We start from the raw sequence: 21,313 nt of genomic DNA on the forward strand, positions 1-21,313 counted from the left end.
AAAAAGTTTTTCTTAGATTTTTTTGTCTTCTTTCCAGCCAAAAAAGTAATAATCTTGTATCAAGAAAAGTTTTCTAGACGAGTAAAAATGATCTTGGTTTCAGAAAAATATTTGAGTCAAAATGAAGTGAGTTTTTGCTTGAAACAAGTCAAATAATCTGCCAATGGGGTAAGATTTCAAACAGAAAACATTTTTTACCCCATTGGCAGATTATTTAGCTTGTTTCAAACAAAAATCACTTTATTTTGACTTCTGAAAAAAAAAATTACTCATCTAGAAAACCCTTTTTGATTTAAGAATTGTTAGATATTTTGTCTGGAAACAAGACAAAAAAAAAATCTAAGAAAAGCATTTTTAGCAGTGTTTGTGAGAAATGCAGTTTCACTTATATATTAATTTATTGTCAATGCAGTGTACTTTGTAAACACACATAACTGAGAAGTTCTCAAACGTTACAAGAAATAAGTCTTTATTTATAATACACAATAGCAAAATGATCATTTCTGAATTATTTACAATATCACATTTGGGTAGGATGAACGGTTTACAAACAAAACATTTTCCTAAATCATCATTCACATTGACATTGACATTTTTTGTAATCACAGTAAAGTGCTCAGATCATTTGGTAGCGATCATGATGTTTAAAAGCCAGTGACAATAAAAAATAAAAGTAATTGATCGGTAAATGATTAGAGTCCTCTCCAGTCCGAATAGAGGCGGCGGTTGTCTGCCACCCATTGAACAAACTGACTGACGCGAGCGTACGCTCCTGGACGCTGCGGTCGACCACAGCCGATGCCAAACGACGTGACGCCTACAAGAACCCAACCACCGGCCTCCTCACACATCAGCGGACCACCCGAATCACCCTGACCACAAAATCACACCGTCATCTTAAAATCAACCTGTAGTCAAAAACTGTATCCCTTAAAACTCATCTTTGATCATCTAAATTACATATTTAAATGTTTTTCTTGTCTCATGCCTTAAAACAGCTTCACTGTATAGACATGGTTTGTCTAAAAGCATATTAAAAACACCATATAGATAGATAAACAACATAAAAACAACATAGAAAAAACATTTACTGCTGTTCAAAAGTTTGGGATCAGTAAGATTTCTTGTTTATATATATATATATATATATATATGCTCTTTGATGCTGCATTTATTTGTTAAAAACGGAAAAAAACTGTAATATTGTGAATTATTATTCCAATTTTAAATAATGGTTTTCTATATGAATATCTGGTCAACTGTAATTTATTTCTGTGGTGCGCAGCTGAATTTTCAGCATCATTACTCTAGGCTTCAGTGTCAATCCTTCAGAAATCATTCTAATATACTGATTTATTATCGATGTTTAAAACAGTTGTGCTGTTTAATATTTTTTGGAACCGGTGATAATTTTGTCAGGATTTTTTGCTGTATAAAAAGTTTGAAAGAACAGCATTTATTCTTCAAATCAATAAAAAAAAAATATATGTTTTCTAATAATATATGTCTTTACCATCACTTGTTTATCACTTTAACACATCCTCGCTGAATAAAAGTGTTAGTTTATTTTTAAAAAGTAAGATATTAAAAATATTGTTACAAAAAGATTTCTATTTTAGATAAATGCTGTCGTTTTAAACTCTTTATTCATTACAGAATATTAAAAAAATGCAAGAGACTTCTTTAAAAAAACGCTTAAAATCCAACTGATCTCAAACTTGTGAACAGCAGTGTGTGTGTATATATGGGTCAGACATAAAAGGGTTTAGAGATAAAAACAACAAGTGTAATGATGGTTTAAAAATGATTGTTGTTGTTTTTTCAAAAAAAAAATATTAAAAAGTTTTCTGTTTAATTTCATTGCATTTTTGTTTTGTTTTTCTGAGCAAAAAATAAATGTCATAGATTTTTCCCTAATATACAGAAGACACCCACTAAAATGTCATTCAGTGTCAATCTTGTCACAACAAAAATCAATTTATGACATATTAAAAGATGAATTACCTTCACCCCAAATACTAATTAGCTGTAATTCTACATTTTTTAAATGTGCCACTATCCTAGGTTTTGCCCATTTCTCAGAGAACTTTTACGCATTTAGAACACAATCAAACGTAATATGCTCCCACATTATTTTATATATTTTAATACGTACAAGTCAGAATAAGCACGTTGTTTGAATCTTTACATAAATATTGTGTTACACTGAATGACAATGTAACAAACTAATTTTGACATTTAATTCTCCAAAAACTTTAAAACCTTAAAAGTAGACACTTTACTTACATTTAATGTGCTTTCTATGGACATAAATTCACTTTTGTAAATTTTGTAAAACTTGGACATCTTAACGTCTTTGACCCATATAAAATTCAGCAGATTACAGGCTAATATATTTTTCAGATCTGACATAAAAAAGTCAATATTCCTGATCTAGTCTTAAAGATTAACCCCCAAAAAAGTAAAAAGAAAAAGAAGAAATGTAATAACATCTACAATATAGCTATAGAGTGTACAGTAGACACACCTGACAGGAGTCCACTCCTCCTTCAGCGTAGCCGGCACACAGCATTCGCTCAGTGAAGTTGTACTCCGGCAGCCATTCCTGACACTGTTTGTTGCTTAAAAGTGGCAAAACCGCTTCCTGTAGCACATCAGCTATGGTGGCTGGAGATCAACAACACACCGCTTATACACCGCCAACACAAATATCTGCTTCAAGTAAAACTGAATGCACAAATCTGACCATCTTCAGCCGTCAGTCCCCAACCAGCGATAAAACACTTTCTCCCTTCTTCAATCGGAGCTCCAGCGTCTGGTAGGCAGATGGGCTGAATGTAATCTGGAGGAAAATATTGCACTTTTATGGTTTGCATTTTCTTCTTGGCAAATAATTTCATACGATTTAGACAAGACAATATACACAAATCATTATTCTAGAGTGTATTTCTGTGAGTAGTGTGTGGAGGACACAACTGCAATGTTCAAATAACTCTTTTCACTTTAAAATGTTCAAAATCAATCCCACTAAGAAATGTTCAGGTCATATTCCACCCAGAATCACCAAAAGAGAAAAAGGGTTTAGATGTGATGAAAATAACCTCACAATATAAATTCAAATTCAACACAAAACAATTATGTAAATAATAATTCAATAAATTAAGTTGCATACTGTACTAACTACTGCACTAATGTATATGCAAATTGAGTAAATCACGGATGAAAAAGCAGCCTTCATATTCACTACCAAAGTATTGAGGAGACACTGCAGGTGAATAGGGTAAAAAATTTAACTAATAGTTATCACCTTACTTACTCAGTGATAACTGCAAACATTTCTTGTATTACACATTTTCTGAAATGTTAGGTTTAAATATGTAAATGAGCCATTATTTAATGAATTTGCATACAGTTCTAGAGAAAAACTCTAAACACTGGATGTCAGTTTCAAAATACTTGTTTAATTTTTTTGACATATTAGAGTCAAAAGTTTTTACAGAAGGGATTTTGGGATCTCATTTCATCACGCCATAACTCAGAAACAGACGGGAAACACTATATTTGTACAAATCTTTAGGGAATAAAATGTTTCATAAAAATCAAGCAAATTCTATATGAACAAATCCCTCTGTAAAAACCTTGAGGATATAGACAGGAACACAAATGTAAAGTGTGGTGTGTGTAAGTGCTGCTGAAGTGGAGATTTATGGCTCAGTGTAGGAGAAAAAAATCATTTTGAGAAAACAGACTTCAAAAATATGTATTGCTATTGAAATCTATTGACACAAATAGATAAAGTGCTATAAAAGAAACACTTAACAGTGTCTTTGGGATGTTTTCTTTCCACTAGTCTGAAAAAACACTTTATGAAACACAAAAAAGCCCAAAATCTCAAACTTGACAGATGTATGAAAAAAACAACACAGTTTTTGCCTGCAGGGTCTGCCCTTAAAAGAAGTCTAACATTGTTTTAAATAACCCCTAGTTAAAAAGTGAAGTAAAGTTCAAGTCTATTACCATATTTACTGACATATAGCTTACGTACTGATATAAAAAACACAATTAAACTTTATTTGGAGTATTACTTTTGCACAATGCACATTTCTTAATATTAAGCCACTATTGATGAGGACTTGCAATAGTTATACTTTAACACAATCAAATATACTTGAGTATAACTTTAGTTGGACTTCAGCACAATTAAAGTGCATTAAGTACAAAATTAGTTCCAATTTAGCAAACTTAAAATGTACCAGTTTAGTATCCTAAAATTGTATTATTTACATATTATGTAAATGTATTTGGAAAATACTTAGCATTAAATAAATGTATTTTAAATACTTTATAGCATTTTTAGTTTTCAATAGGGACACTTTTATATTTTAATATATATTTTAATGATTTTCTGTGATCAAAGATGAATTTTCAGCATCCATTACTGAGGTCTTCAGTGTCACATGATCCTTCAGAAATCATTCTGATATAATGATTTGCTGCTCAACAAACATTTCTGATTATTATTAATTAATATTATAAATGTCTTTACTGTCACCTTTGATCAATTTAATGCCTTTTGCACTGTAAAAAATGCTTTTCTTACTTAGATTTTTTTGTCCTGCTGTGAGCCAAAATATCTAAAAATTCATGAAGCGAGAAGGATTTTCTAGCCGAGAAAAAAATGATTGCCTTGTTTTCAGAAAAAAGTCAAAATTAAGTGTGTTTTTGTAAAATAATAAGTAAAATAATCTGCCAATGAGGTAAGAAAAATAATCTTGTTTTCTGTTTAAAAAATAAGTTGGCAGATTATTTAGCTTGTTTTAAGCAAAAACTCACTTCATTTTGACTTGTTTTTTTTTTTCGGAAAACAAAAAATTATCTTTACTTGTCTAGAAAATCCTTAAGAATTTTTTGATATTTTGGCTGGAAACAAGACAAAAAAAATCAAGTAAGAAAAGCTTTTTTGCAGTGTGATGAATAAAAGTAAAAATAAATAGTTGAATAGTGTAAGGTATAACTACAATGAAAAAAACTTGTGTGATGCTACATTCTCGCCAGTAGGTGTCAGCATAAAATCCAAAAAAATGACATAAATGCACCTTAAGTATGCCTGCAAAATGAAAAACAGTAAAAGTACAACATTTGTAGACACATAAGTTTGCCTGCATACCCGTGTAGTTGGCAGGCGTCTGTAGATGCATTAAAGCAAAGTCTGACTCCTTTGTTCTCTTGTTATAGCGATTGTGCATGATCACCCGATCTATGGAGTGGACTTGTTTGTTGGGGTTATCGGAGCCAAACTGAGAGTGAAGCCCCAACACCACCGCCCAGTTCGACAGGTGCACGTTCTTCCTACAGGATCAAACTGTCATTTAGTTTCTCAGTTTTACAGCAACAGCATATACCTCTGAGCGTGCAGCACTTACCCGTAAACACAGTGTGCAGCTGTAATCAGCCACTCCCTGTCAATCAGAGAGGCTCCGCAGGCGTGACGGCCCAACCAGCGCAGAGATGCTATCCATGGCCACGCCCCTTTCTGGGCATTCTGTCCGCCCACCACTCTGCCGGCTTTGTTTCCGTCTGTTTCTATGCTAGACTCACTTTTTAAGGGTACTTTACGGGCACCACATGCTAAAACACAGTGTAAACAACGAGATGTTGATTATCTGCTCATTTTGTAAGTAAATGAATCAAGCTGAGCTGTGCTGCCCTCCAAAGGCGAAGCGCAGTAACTACACATTTGGTCAAAACTGAGTTAAGGCTTAAAATGGACTTTGTGACAAAGTCTCCTGGTTCAATTTTTTCCCTGGTTCAAATAATTTGTTCAGAGTAACGAGAGTGTCAATATTTCTAAGTTTCAGTGTTGGCGTAGTTACTGCCCTTTGCCTTTGGAGGGCAGTGTGGCTTTCAAACTTACGTTGATTGTTACAATGCAGCGACACAATCTTCTCGCTGAGGCACGTATCACTTTGAAAAGACACAAAAGAGTCTGAAATGAGATTAACAGGCCAATGCCAGTGGATTTAATAAATGTGTTGATTATTTTAGGGATTACCTGGGTTTCAGATCCAGGGAGCCATTTGCATTCACACTTACAGTAGTAAATGGAGCATCTCCGTCCATAATGCTGGAGAATGAAGCATTTCCGGACCTACAGACATCAACCAACATGACATTACACTAGGGTTGCCAGGTTTTTACAACAAAACCAGCCCAATTGCATTTGGGTGGGGGTCCCCTGGTAAAAATTGCAGACCGAGGGAAAAATACACATTTCCTGGCTGGGATCCCCTGGTACAATCTGCCTTCCACAGGCTAAATATCACGTTATTAAGGTCACTTCAATCCACAGACATGAAAAACAACCTGCAGCAACAGTGTTAAAGTTTCCCCATTCCGTGGGAAAATCGAGGACTTGGCAACACTGCATTACACTTCTTACACTTTTTCCCTGTACACTGCAAAAAATGCTTTTCTAAACTTGTCTTGTTTCCAGCCAAAATATCTAAAAATCCTTAAATCAAGAAGGATTTTGTAGATGAGTAAAAATGTTCATGTTTTCAGAAAAAAACAAGCAAATATTGTGCTTTTTTGCTTAGAACAACAAAATAATCAGCCAATGGGGGTAAGAAAAATAAAGTTGTTTTCTGTTTGAAATAAGATTATTTTTCTTACCCAACGATTACCCTAGATTTAGCTTGTTCTAAGCAAAAACTCACTTAATTTTGACTTGTTTTTTCTGAAAACATGACAATAATTTTTACTCGTCTCAAAAATCCTTCTTGATTTAAGAATTTTGAGATATTTCGGCTGGAAACAAGACAAAAACATTTTTTGCAGTGTATTATTTGACAAACCATTTTAAGTTCAACCCTATAAAGCTACTGTATAATTCTGAATAAACTTCTAAATCCTCTAAATTATCAATAAGATCAACACTTTTGTTCACACTACTACTACAGGCAATCTAAATTTAAAAAATAATAATTGCAACTTTTACTCAAAATTGTGATATAAACTTGTAATTCTGACTTTTATTCTCACAATTCTGACTTCTTTTCTTAGAATATAGACATAAAAATTTACAAAGACAACTGTGAGTTTATAACTGTGAGTTTATGCTTGACTATACTATATACTTGACAAGTATATGGACTTTCTTCTCTCAATTTGCAACTTTTTTCTCGGGAATTATACATTTAAATCTCTACATTTTGACTTTATTCCTCCGAAGGATTATATTTATTTATAGTTATTTATATATATATATATTAATTCCGAAAAGATTGAGATGAGATTGAGTGAGATAAAAAGTCTCATTTTTTTATTTTTTTACTCAGTGGTGGAAATGCTTCTGTCGTCTGATAGTTTGTAATTTTCTAGCAAGCAAAAGCCCTTGTAGGTTAATTGAAAAAATGCTTCACATGTCTTTTACTGTGAAATTTTAACAAAGAATAACTTTCATAGTAAGTAATATTTTCAGACAAATATTTACAAGACTAAAGCAACTATGGTTTAGACATTGCATTGCATTATGTTCTGTCCTCCACAATAAAATCTTCAGAGATTTCATCATCAAACTTAGCATTTAAAACTCATCTTACTGTGACAAATTACTGGAGATACAGAGTGATGACTGATATGTGACCCTGGTCGATTTTTACATCATCTGAAAGCTGAATAAATAAGCCTTCCATTGATGCATGGTTTGTTGGGACAATTTTTGCCCTGAGAAGCAACTATTTGAAAATCTGGAATATGAGGGTGCAAAAAAATCTAAATATTGAGAAAACTGCCTTTAAAGTTGTTCAAATGAAGTTCTTAGGAATGCATATTACTAATTACTACTTATTAAAACGATATATTACTTACAGTAGGAAATTTACAAAATATCTTCATGCAACATGATCTTTAGTTAATATCCTAATGATTTTTGGCATAAAAGAAAAATCGATCATATACCCGTGGTACTTATATATAACTGCTTTTGTGCTTCAGGGTCACATATTTATATCATTGTATTTAAGATCTCACTATTCCATAAATTCCATCTTATGCTTTGCTCACTTTGCAAACTTGCACAGTTGAGCCTTTTAATAAAACTGAACTGTTTGGTTTGTTTAAGTATGAGCTCCATATTCTCACTGTATCAGACTATATAAGCCATAAAAACCTGATGGATCAAATATGATACTCAACAAAACCACATATGCATTTTTGAAAAATATATTTTGTCAAAGGTTAAATAAACACAATTTTTTTTTACTAATACCATTATTTGACATGTCAGTCTCTGCATTCTTAACATGATAATGTTCTTACTGTGTTTAGTCATTAAGCGTTTACCTGTAGCCCAGGTAGCGGCAGAAGAAGTCAGAGAGCTGCGAGCTCCAGTCTTGAGCACACACCGAGTAAACACGACTCTGGACTTGAAGTCTCAGTCGTTCAGTTCCAGTGACGTTATCTTTGATTATATGCACTGAAACACAGCAGAGCCTGTGATCACATGCATGAACGGCATCAGTTGATTTGTTTGGCTGTGGTTCAGATTGTGGACTCACCGCAGTCAGCTTCATCAGAGCCGTCAGGACAGTGTTCTTTCCCGTCACACACACTCCAGCTGGACACACACCCTCCTGTGCCGCACTGAAACTGCCCACCGGGACACGGATCTGCACATCGACCAGAGGTTTAGCGGTTTCCTAAGTCGTCTTCATGTGATTATGCTCATATAGTACACAGCAGAGAACAAACCTGGTTGACCGAGGTTAATGCCGGCGCTAAAGTTGGCTAGAAAGCCTCTGTCGTTACTCGAGTCATCAGTGAAAAGCATGACTGTCATCTGAGAGCTTGTGGAAAAAAGATCCGGGAAGGAACGATCCCCGGTTAGGACACCTTCAGTGACCAAAACACACATTACTCATGTGCTCTCCGTGCACTTTGTGCAAATAAACTTCAAACATTAGGCAAAAAGAAGTTATTTTAAAATTATACATGGCAAAAGCTTTTACAAAATGAATACTTTTTTCCAACAAGGATGCATTAAATTAATCAAAAGTGACAGTAAAGACATTTATAATGTTACGAAAGATTTGCATCTCAAATAAATTCATGTTTTTCTTTTAAACTTTCTATTCATCTGTGAATCCTGAAAAATTTAATGTCTGACAGTTTCTACAAAAAATATTGCGCAGCACAAAAATTTTCAACACTGATAATAATCAGAAATGTTTGTTGAGCAGCAAATCAGTATATTAGAATGATTTCTGAAGGATCATGTGACACTGAAGACTGCAGTAATGATGCTGAAAATTCAGCTTTGATCACAGAAATCAATTACAGTTTACCAGATATTCACAGAGAAATCAGCTATTTCAAATTATAATAATATTTCACAATCTTTTTGATCAAATAATTGCAGTCTTGATGAGCAGAAGAGATTTTATACACACTCAAAAGTTTGGGATCAGTAAGATTTTTAATGGTTTTTTTATGACATTTCTTATGTTCACCAAGGCTGCATATGCATGAAATATTATTTCAATTTAAAATACCTGTATTCTATGTGAATATATTTTAAAATATAATTTATTCCTGTGATACAAAGTTGAATTTTTAGCATCTTTACTCCAGTCTTCAGTGTCACATCACCTTCAGAAATCATTCTCATATACTGATTTATTATCAATGTTGGAAACAGTTGAGCTGCTTAATATTTTTTTGGAACCTGTGATACTTTCTTTATGAACTCTTTGATCAATAAAAGGTGAAAAAGAACAGCATTTATTTAAAATAGAACGTTTTTTAACAATAAAGGTTTGTGGTCAGTAAATGTGTTAAATTGATTAAAAAAAAAGTGATAGCATAGATTTACATTGTTAGAAAAGATTTTTATTTTGAATAAATACCGTTGTTTTTAATTTGTTATTCATCAAAGAATCATAAAAAGAAGAATCACAGGTTCCAAAAAATATTTGGCAGCACAACTGTTTCCAGCATTGATCATTCTAATAATAAATCAGCGTATTAGAATGATTTCTGAAGGATCGTGTGACACTGAAGACTGGAGTAACAGCTGATGAAAATTCAGCTTTGCATCATAGGAATAAATTATATTGTAAAGTAATTTTTAAAATAAAAACCATTATTTTATATTGAAATTACATTGTGCAATACTACAGTTTTTTTCTGTTTTTGATCAAATAAATGCAGTCCTGATAAACATAAGACACATCTTTTAAAAAAAGTCTTACAGATCCCAAACATTTGAGCGGCAGTGTATGTATAGGGAGAGGTTTTATATTTTTTATTATAACATGAATTAAAATCCCCACATGATCTATAATACAAATGCATGCCACAATAAATCAAACATTTGGAAATATATGCAAAATCACCTAACAAATCCGAATAGGGCGTCACTCCATCTCGAATTTCCAATACATCATAATCCATCTCTAAAGCAACGTCTTGAAAATGCAATTGGATATTCTGTCCTTCCTTAGCATGTAAGGTCCACACACCTGAACAAGTTCAACCATAAAGACTAAAACATTATAAACTGAAGCAGGCAGAAATGCAATTAATAATTTTTTTAATCTTCCATAAATTGTTCTGCATTCTTAATGACCATGGCTGAAAGGTAAAGGAGTAGTTCACTTCCGGAACAAGCTAAATCTTGAAATGTTTTCCTCAAAAAAAACACATAATTTCTTGTGTCTGAAGCAAGAAAGACATGAAGATCTTGGATGGTAAGGGGGTGAGTCTATAATGTGTACTTTTTTGCTCTGGAAGTGAACTTCTCCTTTAATATAATGCGTTTAGTACTCACAGGAAGCTTTGTGTCCGTAGCCGTTGGGGTAGTTCGGAGAGCTGAATGTTGAGTTGTGTTCATGCAGGTCAAACGGTCCCCCACAATCCTCTAGGATACATCACTCAAACTCATCACATGTGTAATTCCATTGTTAATGTGCTAACAGCTGCAGCATGTATAATCACCTGGTATAGGAGGAGGAGTGGTGGGAGGAGGGACCAGGGTCGGCTCTGGAGGGGCAGGTCCACAAGAACCAGGCCCTATGCTGATATCATCCAGGGCGATGTCATTCAGAAACCCCGGCCTCTTCTGTGCTTCAAACACCAGCTGAGAGACAAACCAAATGGACATTGAATCACCTTCTAGCCACATTAAGTTATGAAGTTTAAGCTTGTTTGTACATGAACTGACCACAGCCTCAGCAGTGATGTTTAGTGTGGCTTGACCGTAGTTCCAGTTGTCACCGTAGTTCCCTTCTTTCTGGAAGAGGACAGTGACGGATGAGCCTTCCTGTACCGTGACTATCAGACGCCAGACCTCCTCTCCAAACATATGATACCTCGAAGAGCACAGGGACAGTCAGAAAATGCTAAAGCTGTGCACAAAGCAGTTTGCTTTTGCATACTATTAAGAAGAGCATCTATTACTCATATGTATGATATATCTTCAGATACTTAAAGATACGGTTTCTTGTTTTCCTTTGTCTCTGGAGTGTTACAATCTGTTTGTGTAACAGATAAGATCGGTAAAGTTGCAAAGTCTCAAAACCAAAGAGATATTTCCTATACAAGTTAAGACTCAGCCAAGAGTTTTCCTAAAACGGCTCATTCAAACACGCCCCTACTTGAACACGTCACTGTTTCCTGAACCTGAGAGCGCAGCTTACAATGCCAGCTGAACACAAAGGGTTAAGGCTATAGGACAAGGACAGTCTGTGCTTCTGACTCGCAGCCTGTAAGTGCATTTTCATATTTAAAGAAATTCAGTATTGACTATTCAAACGCCAGTTTTGAGCAGTGTAGAGTAGTGCTTGTTGTTTCTCGTTCTACGATTGCAAATGCAGACATGGTGTTATGTTTACACGGCGCGATGCGTAAAAAGACAGTACGAGTTATTATAATCAGTAGCTATGTACCCACTGCCTTAGTATGGTAAGGGGCGTAACATTTCTGTCACACGCTTGAAGTATTCAGCCAATCACAATGCACCGGAGAGCTGGCCAATCAGAGAACACCTCGGTTTCCATCACTGATAAGTTTTGTAAAAATCGAAGCGTTTCAGAAAGGCAGGGCAGAGAGGAGCAACAATAACATACAGTATGAGGAAAATAATCTTTTTTCAGCCTCAAACCGCATAAACTCATTGCATTACAACAAATACACAAAATATTGGTCTTTTTTAGCAACATCATGTGACCCCTTTACACTTTAGTCCTATGAGTTAAAAAAGCATGCTTACTCTAATATACTCATATATATATAGTTTTTGAAATGCACTTACATTACGTTAGAAATACTAACCAGAATTGCAGACACATTGATTCCTTTGCAGGAGTCAGAGGAAGACTGGATATACGGATTTTTTTATCCAAACTTCCAGGGGTCCGAGAGGTCACAATGTAGTACCCTGTGAGATAAAAATCTATGTTTGTTACACTACATCAGATGTGTAAATACTATAAATAAGGGCAATAACAAATCAGAATAAAAATATAGCTGCAAGCGGCAGTTAGAGTTCAAGCAATACAGAAGCAAGCAGGTCAGTGAGCATCAGACCAACAGAGTACTTAAAGACATTTTAAGATGATTTAAGTCTAAATAGCTAAAAAAACAAATACATTTATTAGTGATTTATTAGTTTATGACTTTTGACCAATAGGTGGCGTTGTTTTTAAATTGATGTGGGGCATTCAGTGTGGGGTGATAATGACACACATCACATGCATGGTCAGCATGGTCTAAAAGGAAAAGGAAGGAAAGGAAAGGATGTGTAGCCAAGTATTGTGACCCATAATTTGTGCTCTGCATTTAACCCATCCAAGTGCACACACACAGTAGTGAAAATGAATGAGTTGAATTTGGTGAAAATCAGAGCAACGGTTTAGGAGAAGCTGTAAAAAAGTATAATTTCAAAGAAAATCAAAATGGCGAAAAGGAAGTTTGGTGATTATGGCATAATTGGTATTGATGTTCTCAGCATGATTCAAGGAATCTATCAAGACCAGTATCATTACTATAGGCAAAAGGAATCAAACAGCGTTTTTTGAGATTTCATGATCATTTTTGACCTCAAGATGGTGTTGCCTTTTTAACTTTTTAATGACGTTTTATAACAAAATTCAAAATAGCTGATGCACAAAATGGCTGTCATGGGAAAACATGACACTGTATTGTAGTATAGTGTAGTCTTGTGATTTTTGGCTAAACTCTTTAGAATTTACCCAAAAAAAATGCTATTTTTCATATCTCCTGACCACTAGGTGGCACTGTGCAGAAACTGCGTGGGTTCCCTTGGGTCACTGTCATTATAACACACACCAATTGTGGTTTGAATACGCTAAAGCATTGCAGAAATATAGCCTCGCATCTATTTTAGAGTGCTCTTCATCAAATGCATTCACGTTACTCAAGAATTGTTTGACTAATCAACTTGAATTCCATAACATCTTGTCAGCATAATCTGAAGATGATCCGAGTTGAATTTAGTGAAAATCAGACCAGTGGTTTAGGGGGAACTGTAAAAAGTATGTACAAAATCAAAATGGCAGAGATAGGAAGTTTGCTGATTATGGCATAATTGGTGTTGATGTTCTCAGCATGATTCAAGGAATCTATCAAGACCAGTTTTATTACAATAGGCAAAATTAATCAAAACTTATTAGTGTTTTTTGAGATTATGATCATTTTTGACCCCAAGGTTGTGCTGCCTCAACATTTTTAATAACATTGTATGACAAAATTCTAAATGGCTGATGCACAAAATGGCTGGCATGGGAAAAATGAGTATTGTTCAACTTGATATTCCATAGAAATCTAAAGAGACCAGTCTTGTGACTAAACTCTATAGACGTTACACAATTTTTTTTTTTTTCTACATCTCTTGATCACTAGGTGTGTCGAAACTGTGCAGGTTCCCTCAGATCATTGTCATAACACACACCAATTTTGGTTTGAATATGCTAAAGCATTGCAAGGATACAGCCTTGCATCTATTTTGCTGTATTTTTTGGTTAATGTTGAGACAGTCCTCTATCTCCCTGCCAAATTGCATAACTTTCAAGTGGTTCTATGGGTTTCCATAGACTCAAGAGCCAATGGTGAGATAAAAAAAGAAAAAGAAGAAAGTTTAGTCTTTAATTGCTTAAAGTACGGTTGCTGTATTTAATGGCACCTGACTGGTTTCCGGTCGTGTGGTCGAAGCTTGGGCCAGTTTCGGGTGAGAGATTATCGCCTTGTGCTCGTAACCAGTCGCCGTTGTCATTAACATCTTGCCTCCAGAGACAGAAGTTCTCTTCAAATGAGCAGTTGATCTTCTCTTCATCTACAAAACAACATAGAATTCAATAAAACCTGACGTTTAAGTAATAAATCTGAATATGTTCAAATAAGCAAACTACCATTTTTGCACTGGAGAGGCTTCGAAATTAATAAAAAAGTCATGCATTTGTGAAGATAATCTTGGTAAGCAAAACATACTAGAACATACAAACTAAAAAAAATTATTGCTACAGCACTCCATAAATATTATAATAGCATTTATTTAATGGCAGTACAGTATTTTTGGGTTTGGTTGTAATCAACACCCACTAGAGAGATCTTTGACGTTCTCTGCCGTGTAAGTGGTGTTGAATCCTTGAAGGCTGCCGCTGTAGTCTGCGAAAAATTCAACGGTGGCTTCATGAGATAAGAGCCATATGTCTCCAGGTGATTTGCCCGAGAGAGAGTCTGAAAGAGAAAATCTAATGTCAAGATTTCAGAAGTCTGTAAGCTTTGCATAACAGTGTTTACAGTGTAATCTCACATGTCAGTGTTTTCATAGGGCCTGTGCCCTCATACAGCTCCAGAACATCAATGTCTTGCTCCGTGTGGAACGTCTGAAAGACTATTTTGATAGCTGAGCCCTCAGACACTCTGTGGGAAATGAAAGATTGTGAGAGTTTGTTAAATTGCCTGAAAATCTGTCTGATTATCATGTAATCAGATTACCGTATAATCCAGCGGCAGGATGTGGGACTGTCATAGACATCGGGAAAGTTCTTCGAGTGGAAGGATCCGGTCGGACCGAGCAGAAGAAACTGACCGTCACACACTGTTGCTATAGCATGAAAGACACATTTATGACCACTTTATCCATCACAAAAATATCACAGTAATATTGAGAAAGGGTCGTAAGGACATACCACAGACAGCCTGATCCTCATCGGAGCCGTCAGCACAGTTTTGTACTCCGTCACAGAGATCAGATTGAGGAATACATGCTGATCCATCCACACACGCCTTCTGTCCTTCTGGACAATTCACTGGAGTGACTGACAGCACATGCACAACTATTACCAACAACTACAAAAAAACATCACTTTTTAAACTAACCAGTCAAGTTTATGAACTATACAGTTCCATTCAAATGTTTTTGGTCAGTAAGATTTTCTTAAATGTTTTTGAAAGAAACCTTTTGAATTTATGCCCGTTTCGGCCACTAAAAAAAAAAAAAAAGGTTATTACGGCTTGTTATCTCACAATTCTAACTTTTTTTTTCCTGTGAATTGCGTGATACAAACTCGTAATTTAGACTTTTTTTATATCATGCAATTCTGAGAAATAAAGTTGCAATTACATAATAAACAATTTTGAGGGAAAAAAAAGTCACAATACTGAGAAATAGTCATAATTGCGTGATAAAAACTCAATTGCGAGTTAAATCAAAATGATGAGATATAAACTTGCAATTTTTTAACAGATCAGTCTTTTTTCTCAGAACTGGACTTTATCTCACAAATAAGAAAAAAAATATCAGAATTGCATGTTAATATCCCACAATTCTGATTTTATGACTCGCAATTGTGCATTTATATCTCACGGTTCTGAGAAAAAGTCAGAACTGCGAGATATAAACTCAAAATTGCAAGAAAAAAAATTCTAAATTGTGAGATAAAAAGTTGCAATTACTATTTTTTATTTTTTTTATACAGTGGCAGAAACGGGCTTCCATAATTATTTGATCATAGATGGATTAAAAACAGTAATATTGTTAATTATGATTACAAATTTATAATACATATTTTCTATGTGAATATATAGTAAAATGTAATTTACTGTTGTGATTAAAGCTGAATTAAAAAATGTACAGAAAATTACAAAGAACAGCATATATGTACATACATTATACATTATACATTATACACTTTTGATTAGTTTAATGCAACCTTGCTGAATGAAATAATTTGTTTCTTAAAATATCATAAAATAAAATTACTATTATAAACAGCATTTTTAAGAATGTAGCATTAATAAAAATGGCTAAATTAGAAATTTTATAATTCACGTCACACTGCAGGACAAAAATATGATTGAAGTTTCACTCAGTCCCATTCATCCATTTTAACGTCGATTAAATGTTTTTAAATCTAATTAATTACACGATGTTTCGATTAATTAATTAATCGCAAAATAGATTTGACCATAAAAATACCCATGAAAGCTAAAGCAATTTTTGTGTTAAATAAGAAAGTATCAAGTAGGCATTACAAATTGTAGCTTTAGAAATAAATATTTATTTGATTCAACATACGTCTCACCTGCTTTTGTTGTGGACACTTCCTGGGTTGTAGTTGGTTTATCTGAGGGAATAATTTAGAAATTGCATCAAATCAACAGAATTGTGTTGTAGAAAACCCTTTCAAACTAAAAGTTGCAGTTAGTTTAAATGAACTAATCAATTCAGTTAACATACTGTAATAAGGTCGCATGAACACAAAATCCATCGGTATGAAACCGTAGATATGTTTTATGATTTTACCTGAGACCTGCACACTGTCGATGTCGATTACGAGTCCATCATCTGAACCGCCAGCCTGCTGTAAACCATCGACTAACTGCTCCTGAACCGTCTGTGCATCCAGAACGCCGAGGAAGAAGACGTCAAACAACACAACCACGCTGCCTTCACTGACACCAGAGACAAACACAGACATCACGTTTCCACATTAACACTCAAACAATAAATAAACAAACATAAGACAGTTTGAAAAAATTAATCTTTCATTTTTTCTGTTCCAACTTGAATTTTACCTATAAATCTTACTATTTTTGTTATATTTATACACTGACTAAATCATACAAAAAAAGGCTTTCAAGTAAATTAATCTTATTTAAAAAATATTTTTAGGAAAATTAAAAAAAAATAGTATTTCACCTCACAGCTATCGGTTATTTTAAATACAGATTTTTTTTTTTTTCAAATCACATTATTAGAGATTATAGGGGCTTTAATATATCAGGTCTTACCTGAATTCATTGACTTTGGAGCTTCTGAACTGCTCTTTAAGGGAACTACGACTGTAGGCATCATTGATCTGTAGAGAAAACACAACAAAATTGATTTATCATCACACTAAAATATTTATCATATCAGTCAGCCAATAACTTGCAGAACGAAAAGCTATGCAAGAAGACAATTTATACAGTCACACCTTGAAAAAGTTTGAGATTATGAGCTATTCAAGAGAAGGCATGCCTCCATATGCTGAAAAGCGTGTTTTTCGGTCAATTATTTTTTAAATGATTAGGCTAATTATTATTGTACTATTAACATTTTTATATTCACATTGCGTCACATAAACTCGCAATTCTGAGTAATAAAGTCGCAATCGCGTGATATAAATTCAGTCTTTTTATAGTCTTAATATCTCAGTCTTAATGTCAGAGTTGTGAGATACAAAGTCGCAATTAACTTTTTCTGAAAATTGAGAGAAAAAAAGTCAGAATTGTAAGATAAAAAAGTCGCAATTACCTTCTAAATATAATATTTTAGTCACCCAATAAGTTACAGAAAGAAAAAAGCTATGTAAAAAGACCATTTATTCAGTCACAACAGTAAAAAGTCAATCTTTGTGCACTGTACACTCAAAACTTCTGTAATAATTAATGTAATTCATAAAAATATTTTCACTTTTAAAATTATTTTTAAATGATTAAGCTTCTTACTAATGCACTATTAACATTTTTTCATATTCACATTGCGTGTTATAAAATACAAATTCTGAGAAATAGTCGCAATTGCGTGATATAAATTTTATAACTTGCAATTGCGAGTTTATATCTCACAAATGAGAAAAAAGTCAAAATTGCGAGATACAAAGTTGTAATTGCGAGAAAAAAAGTCAGAATTGTGTTTAAATCCTGCAATTCTGACTTCATAACTCGCAACTGTGTTTATATCTCACAGCTCTGAGAACAAAGTCGAAAACTCGTAACTACAAGAAAAAAAATGTCAGAATTATGAGATAGTCACAATTATCTTTTTTCTAAAAATTGCAAGAAAAAATATCAGAATCATGAGATAAAAGTCGCAATTGCCTCCTAAAAATTATATTCCAGTCAGCCAATAAGTTACCGAAAGAAGAAAGCTATGTAAAAAGAAAATTTATTCAGTCACAACAGTAAAAAGTCTATCTTTGCACATTATACACACAAAACTTCTGTAATCATTAATGTAATTCAATCTCATCACAATTAATCAAAATAATACATTAAAATTGGTTTATTATAATTTATATTATAATTATTTCATTTAAAAAAATTATAATATGGCTATTGCTGTTTAAAGTTAGGGTCTATAATATCATTGCTTCTGAAAAAGCTCACCAAATACAGTAAAAATTGTGAAATATCATCCAAATTTAAAAATAGCCGTTTTCTGTGAATAATCTATTAAACTGTAATTGATTTCTGTGATGCGCAGCTGAATTTTCACCATCATTACTCCGGTCTTCAGTGTCACTTGATCATCAGAAACCATTAAAGAAACATTTGATTATTATCAATGTTGAAAACGGTTGTGCTGCACAATATTTTTTTGTGGAAATGGAGCACAAAACCAGTCTTAAGTAGCACGGGTATATTTGCAGCAATAGCCAAAAATTCATTGTTTGGGTCAAAATTATCAATTTTTTATGCCAAAAATCAATATGATATTAAGTAAAGATCATGTTCCTTGAAGATAATTTGTAAATTTCCTACTGTAAATATATAAAAACTCAATTTTTGATTAGAAATATGCATTGCTAAGAATTTCATTTGGACAACTTTAAAAGTGATTTTTTCAACACCCTCAGATTGCAGATTTTCAAATAATTGCATCTTCGCCAAATATGGTCCGATCCTAACAAACCAGACACTAATGGAAAGCGTATTTGTTAGCTTTTAGATAATGTATAAATCTCCCTGTAGGAAAAAAAGGCTTTAGTTGTCACGAAAATAAATCTCCCAATGTAAACCATTTTTGGTTTCTGCTTCATGATTCATCCAACGGAATCAAAAAAGTCATGGTTTACTCATCTAAACACTGTATGATTCCAGAGAACACAAGAGCAGATGTGAATGAGAGCGTAGGTTTAGTCACTGTTCACTGTACAGCTGATCTTTTCTCAATAAAGTACGTCACACGGGTTTGGACTAACATGAGGCTGACTAAATGATGAGCTTTTTTTATTTGGGGTGTACTACTACTTCAAACATCCAATGTGAGCCATCTGATGTACCTTCTGCTTAGGGCTGGGCAATTTGGCTTAGAATCAAAATCTCGATTAATTGAACATTTTAACCCGATTACGATTAATGAACGATTATTTTATTTATTAATAAAATTATATTTAATTATATTTATATAATAATTATTTTTTTGCCCTCATAGTTCACTGACAAGTTTTGTACAGTAAATATGTTCACATATTACAAGCGAGAGATTTTTGGATGAAGGGTGCATTACTTGATTTTAAAATAATTGAAGGAAACACACTATCTACGATCTATGATTATTAATTGAACATCAGTGTTGAACAACTGAAATTAAAGCAAGCATTGCTTAAAACGAAAAGTCACATTTTTCTTAAATTAGTGAAAATAAATAACTTGCACTATTGGAAACAAAATAAATAATTTTCAATGTTTTTCATATTAAAAGTAGAAAATAAGCAGTATCTCCTCTAAATAAAATTACCCTTGTATATCCTGTAAATACTTTTTACTGTATAAATACTGTTTAAGCTCTCCATCGACATGTCGGCAGAATAACGTAACGGAGCGCTTGTGTTTTTTTAAAGGGAAAGTAATTGAAATAATCTTCCTGGAAAAATTTTAACGATTATAGGTTCTGAATGTCGATTTCGATTATTTTTCGATTAATCGCCCAGCCCTACTTCTGCTCAGTATCATACGCCAAAGACTTAAACTGTGCGCTGTTTTTGTTCAGCAGCTCCTCTGTGAAAACGCTTCCATTAGAGATGACCAGCCTCCCGCTGAACCCTGAGCCGCTGTCCTCTCCTCCTCCATCCGCAGCTGAATCCACCAGACATCAAAACACATCAGTACAGAACACCTTGAGCCTTTAGTAGAACTCAGTAGTAAAGGAAGGTCTCATACCTTTGTTGTCTAGAGCGAGCCAAGTGACAACACTGAGTCCAACACAAGCCACAAACAGCAGAAGCAGCAGAGCAATGAGCAGCACCTCCGTGGACGACAGACGTTTTGCGCTTCTAGACATTTTAAAACCTCCTGCATGTTACTGACACTGGCGCCTGTTTACACGGCTTCTAATATACCTCTGTCCTCGTTATATAGCCGAGCAATAAAGTTTTATTGAACAGCAACTAATATTGTTGATTAGAACCAAGTGGCATTTTATCAGCATTTCCAGAAAGCATTAACAAAGGGGAGTAACACAAGAGAAAGCAAAAACAGAACGTTCACTATCATCAAATCATTCCTCTAGATATCCAAATGCATTCCAGAATGAAGACTCACTGTCTGCTGTCAAAACTAACCCATCCTCCCATCTTTAGAGAGAATCAGGCCAGTTTTCCTCCTTTACAGATATGCATGGGTTAGTTGTCAACAAAACAGAAAAACACATAAGCACATGAAAACACTTTTTGAGACCGCTTTAGAAACATATTTTTTATTAATATATATTATTTCTATATTAATTATTAGATATAATATTTATTATTAAAAATAAATAGATATATTATGATTTAGATTATAATTATTTCAATTAAAAAATGCTGTTTAAAAGTTAGGGTCTGTAATATCTGTTTGTGAAAAAGCCTCTCCTGCTGACCAAATACAGTAAAAAATGTGAAATATTATTAAAATTTAAAATAGCCATTTTCTCTGTGAATATCTGTTAAACTGTAATTGATTGCTGTGATCAAAGCTGAATTTTCAGCATCATTACTGCAGTCTTCAGTGTCACATGATCATGAAATCATTCTAATATACTGATTTG

General features: G+C 33.8%; 1 protein-coding gene across 1 annotated transcript; it reads right to left on the reverse strand.

Annotated features, from left to right (window-relative positions):
* Positions 1-448: 448 nt before the first annotated feature.
* tmprss15 (transmembrane serine protease 15) lies at positions 449-20,606 on the reverse strand. The gene is made up of 25 exons (XM_073824764.1): positions 20,449-20,606; positions 20,225-20,364; positions 17,314-17,381; positions 16,826-16,974; positions 16,605-16,646; positions 15,210-15,338; positions 15,016-15,124; positions 14,831-14,940; positions 14,617-14,754; positions 14,201-14,350; positions 12,331-12,436; positions 11,222-11,369; positions 10,996-11,137; positions 10,829-10,918; positions 10,395-10,520; positions 8,752-8,892; positions 8,559-8,669; positions 8,344-8,476; positions 6,053-6,148; positions 5,915-5,964; positions 5,424-5,628; positions 5,168-5,349; positions 2,747-2,842; positions 2,528-2,667; positions 449-872 (listed from the first exon to the last, which is right to left on the reverse strand). The coding sequence occupies exons 1-25, from the start codon at positions 20,567-20,569 to the stop codon at positions 693-695; spliced, it is 3,102 nt and encodes a 1,033-aa protein (XP_073680865.1). The 5' UTR covers positions 20,570-20,606; the 3' UTR covers positions 449-692.
* Positions 20,607-21,313: the final 707 nt, after the last annotated feature.

Source organism: Garra rufa, chromosome 19 (genome assembly GCF_049309525.1).
Source record: "Garra rufa chromosome 19, GarRuf1.0, whole genome shotgun sequence".
In the NCBI taxonomy this organism is placed as follows: Eukaryota; Metazoa; Chordata; class Actinopteri; order Cypriniformes; family Cyprinidae; genus Garra; species Garra rufa.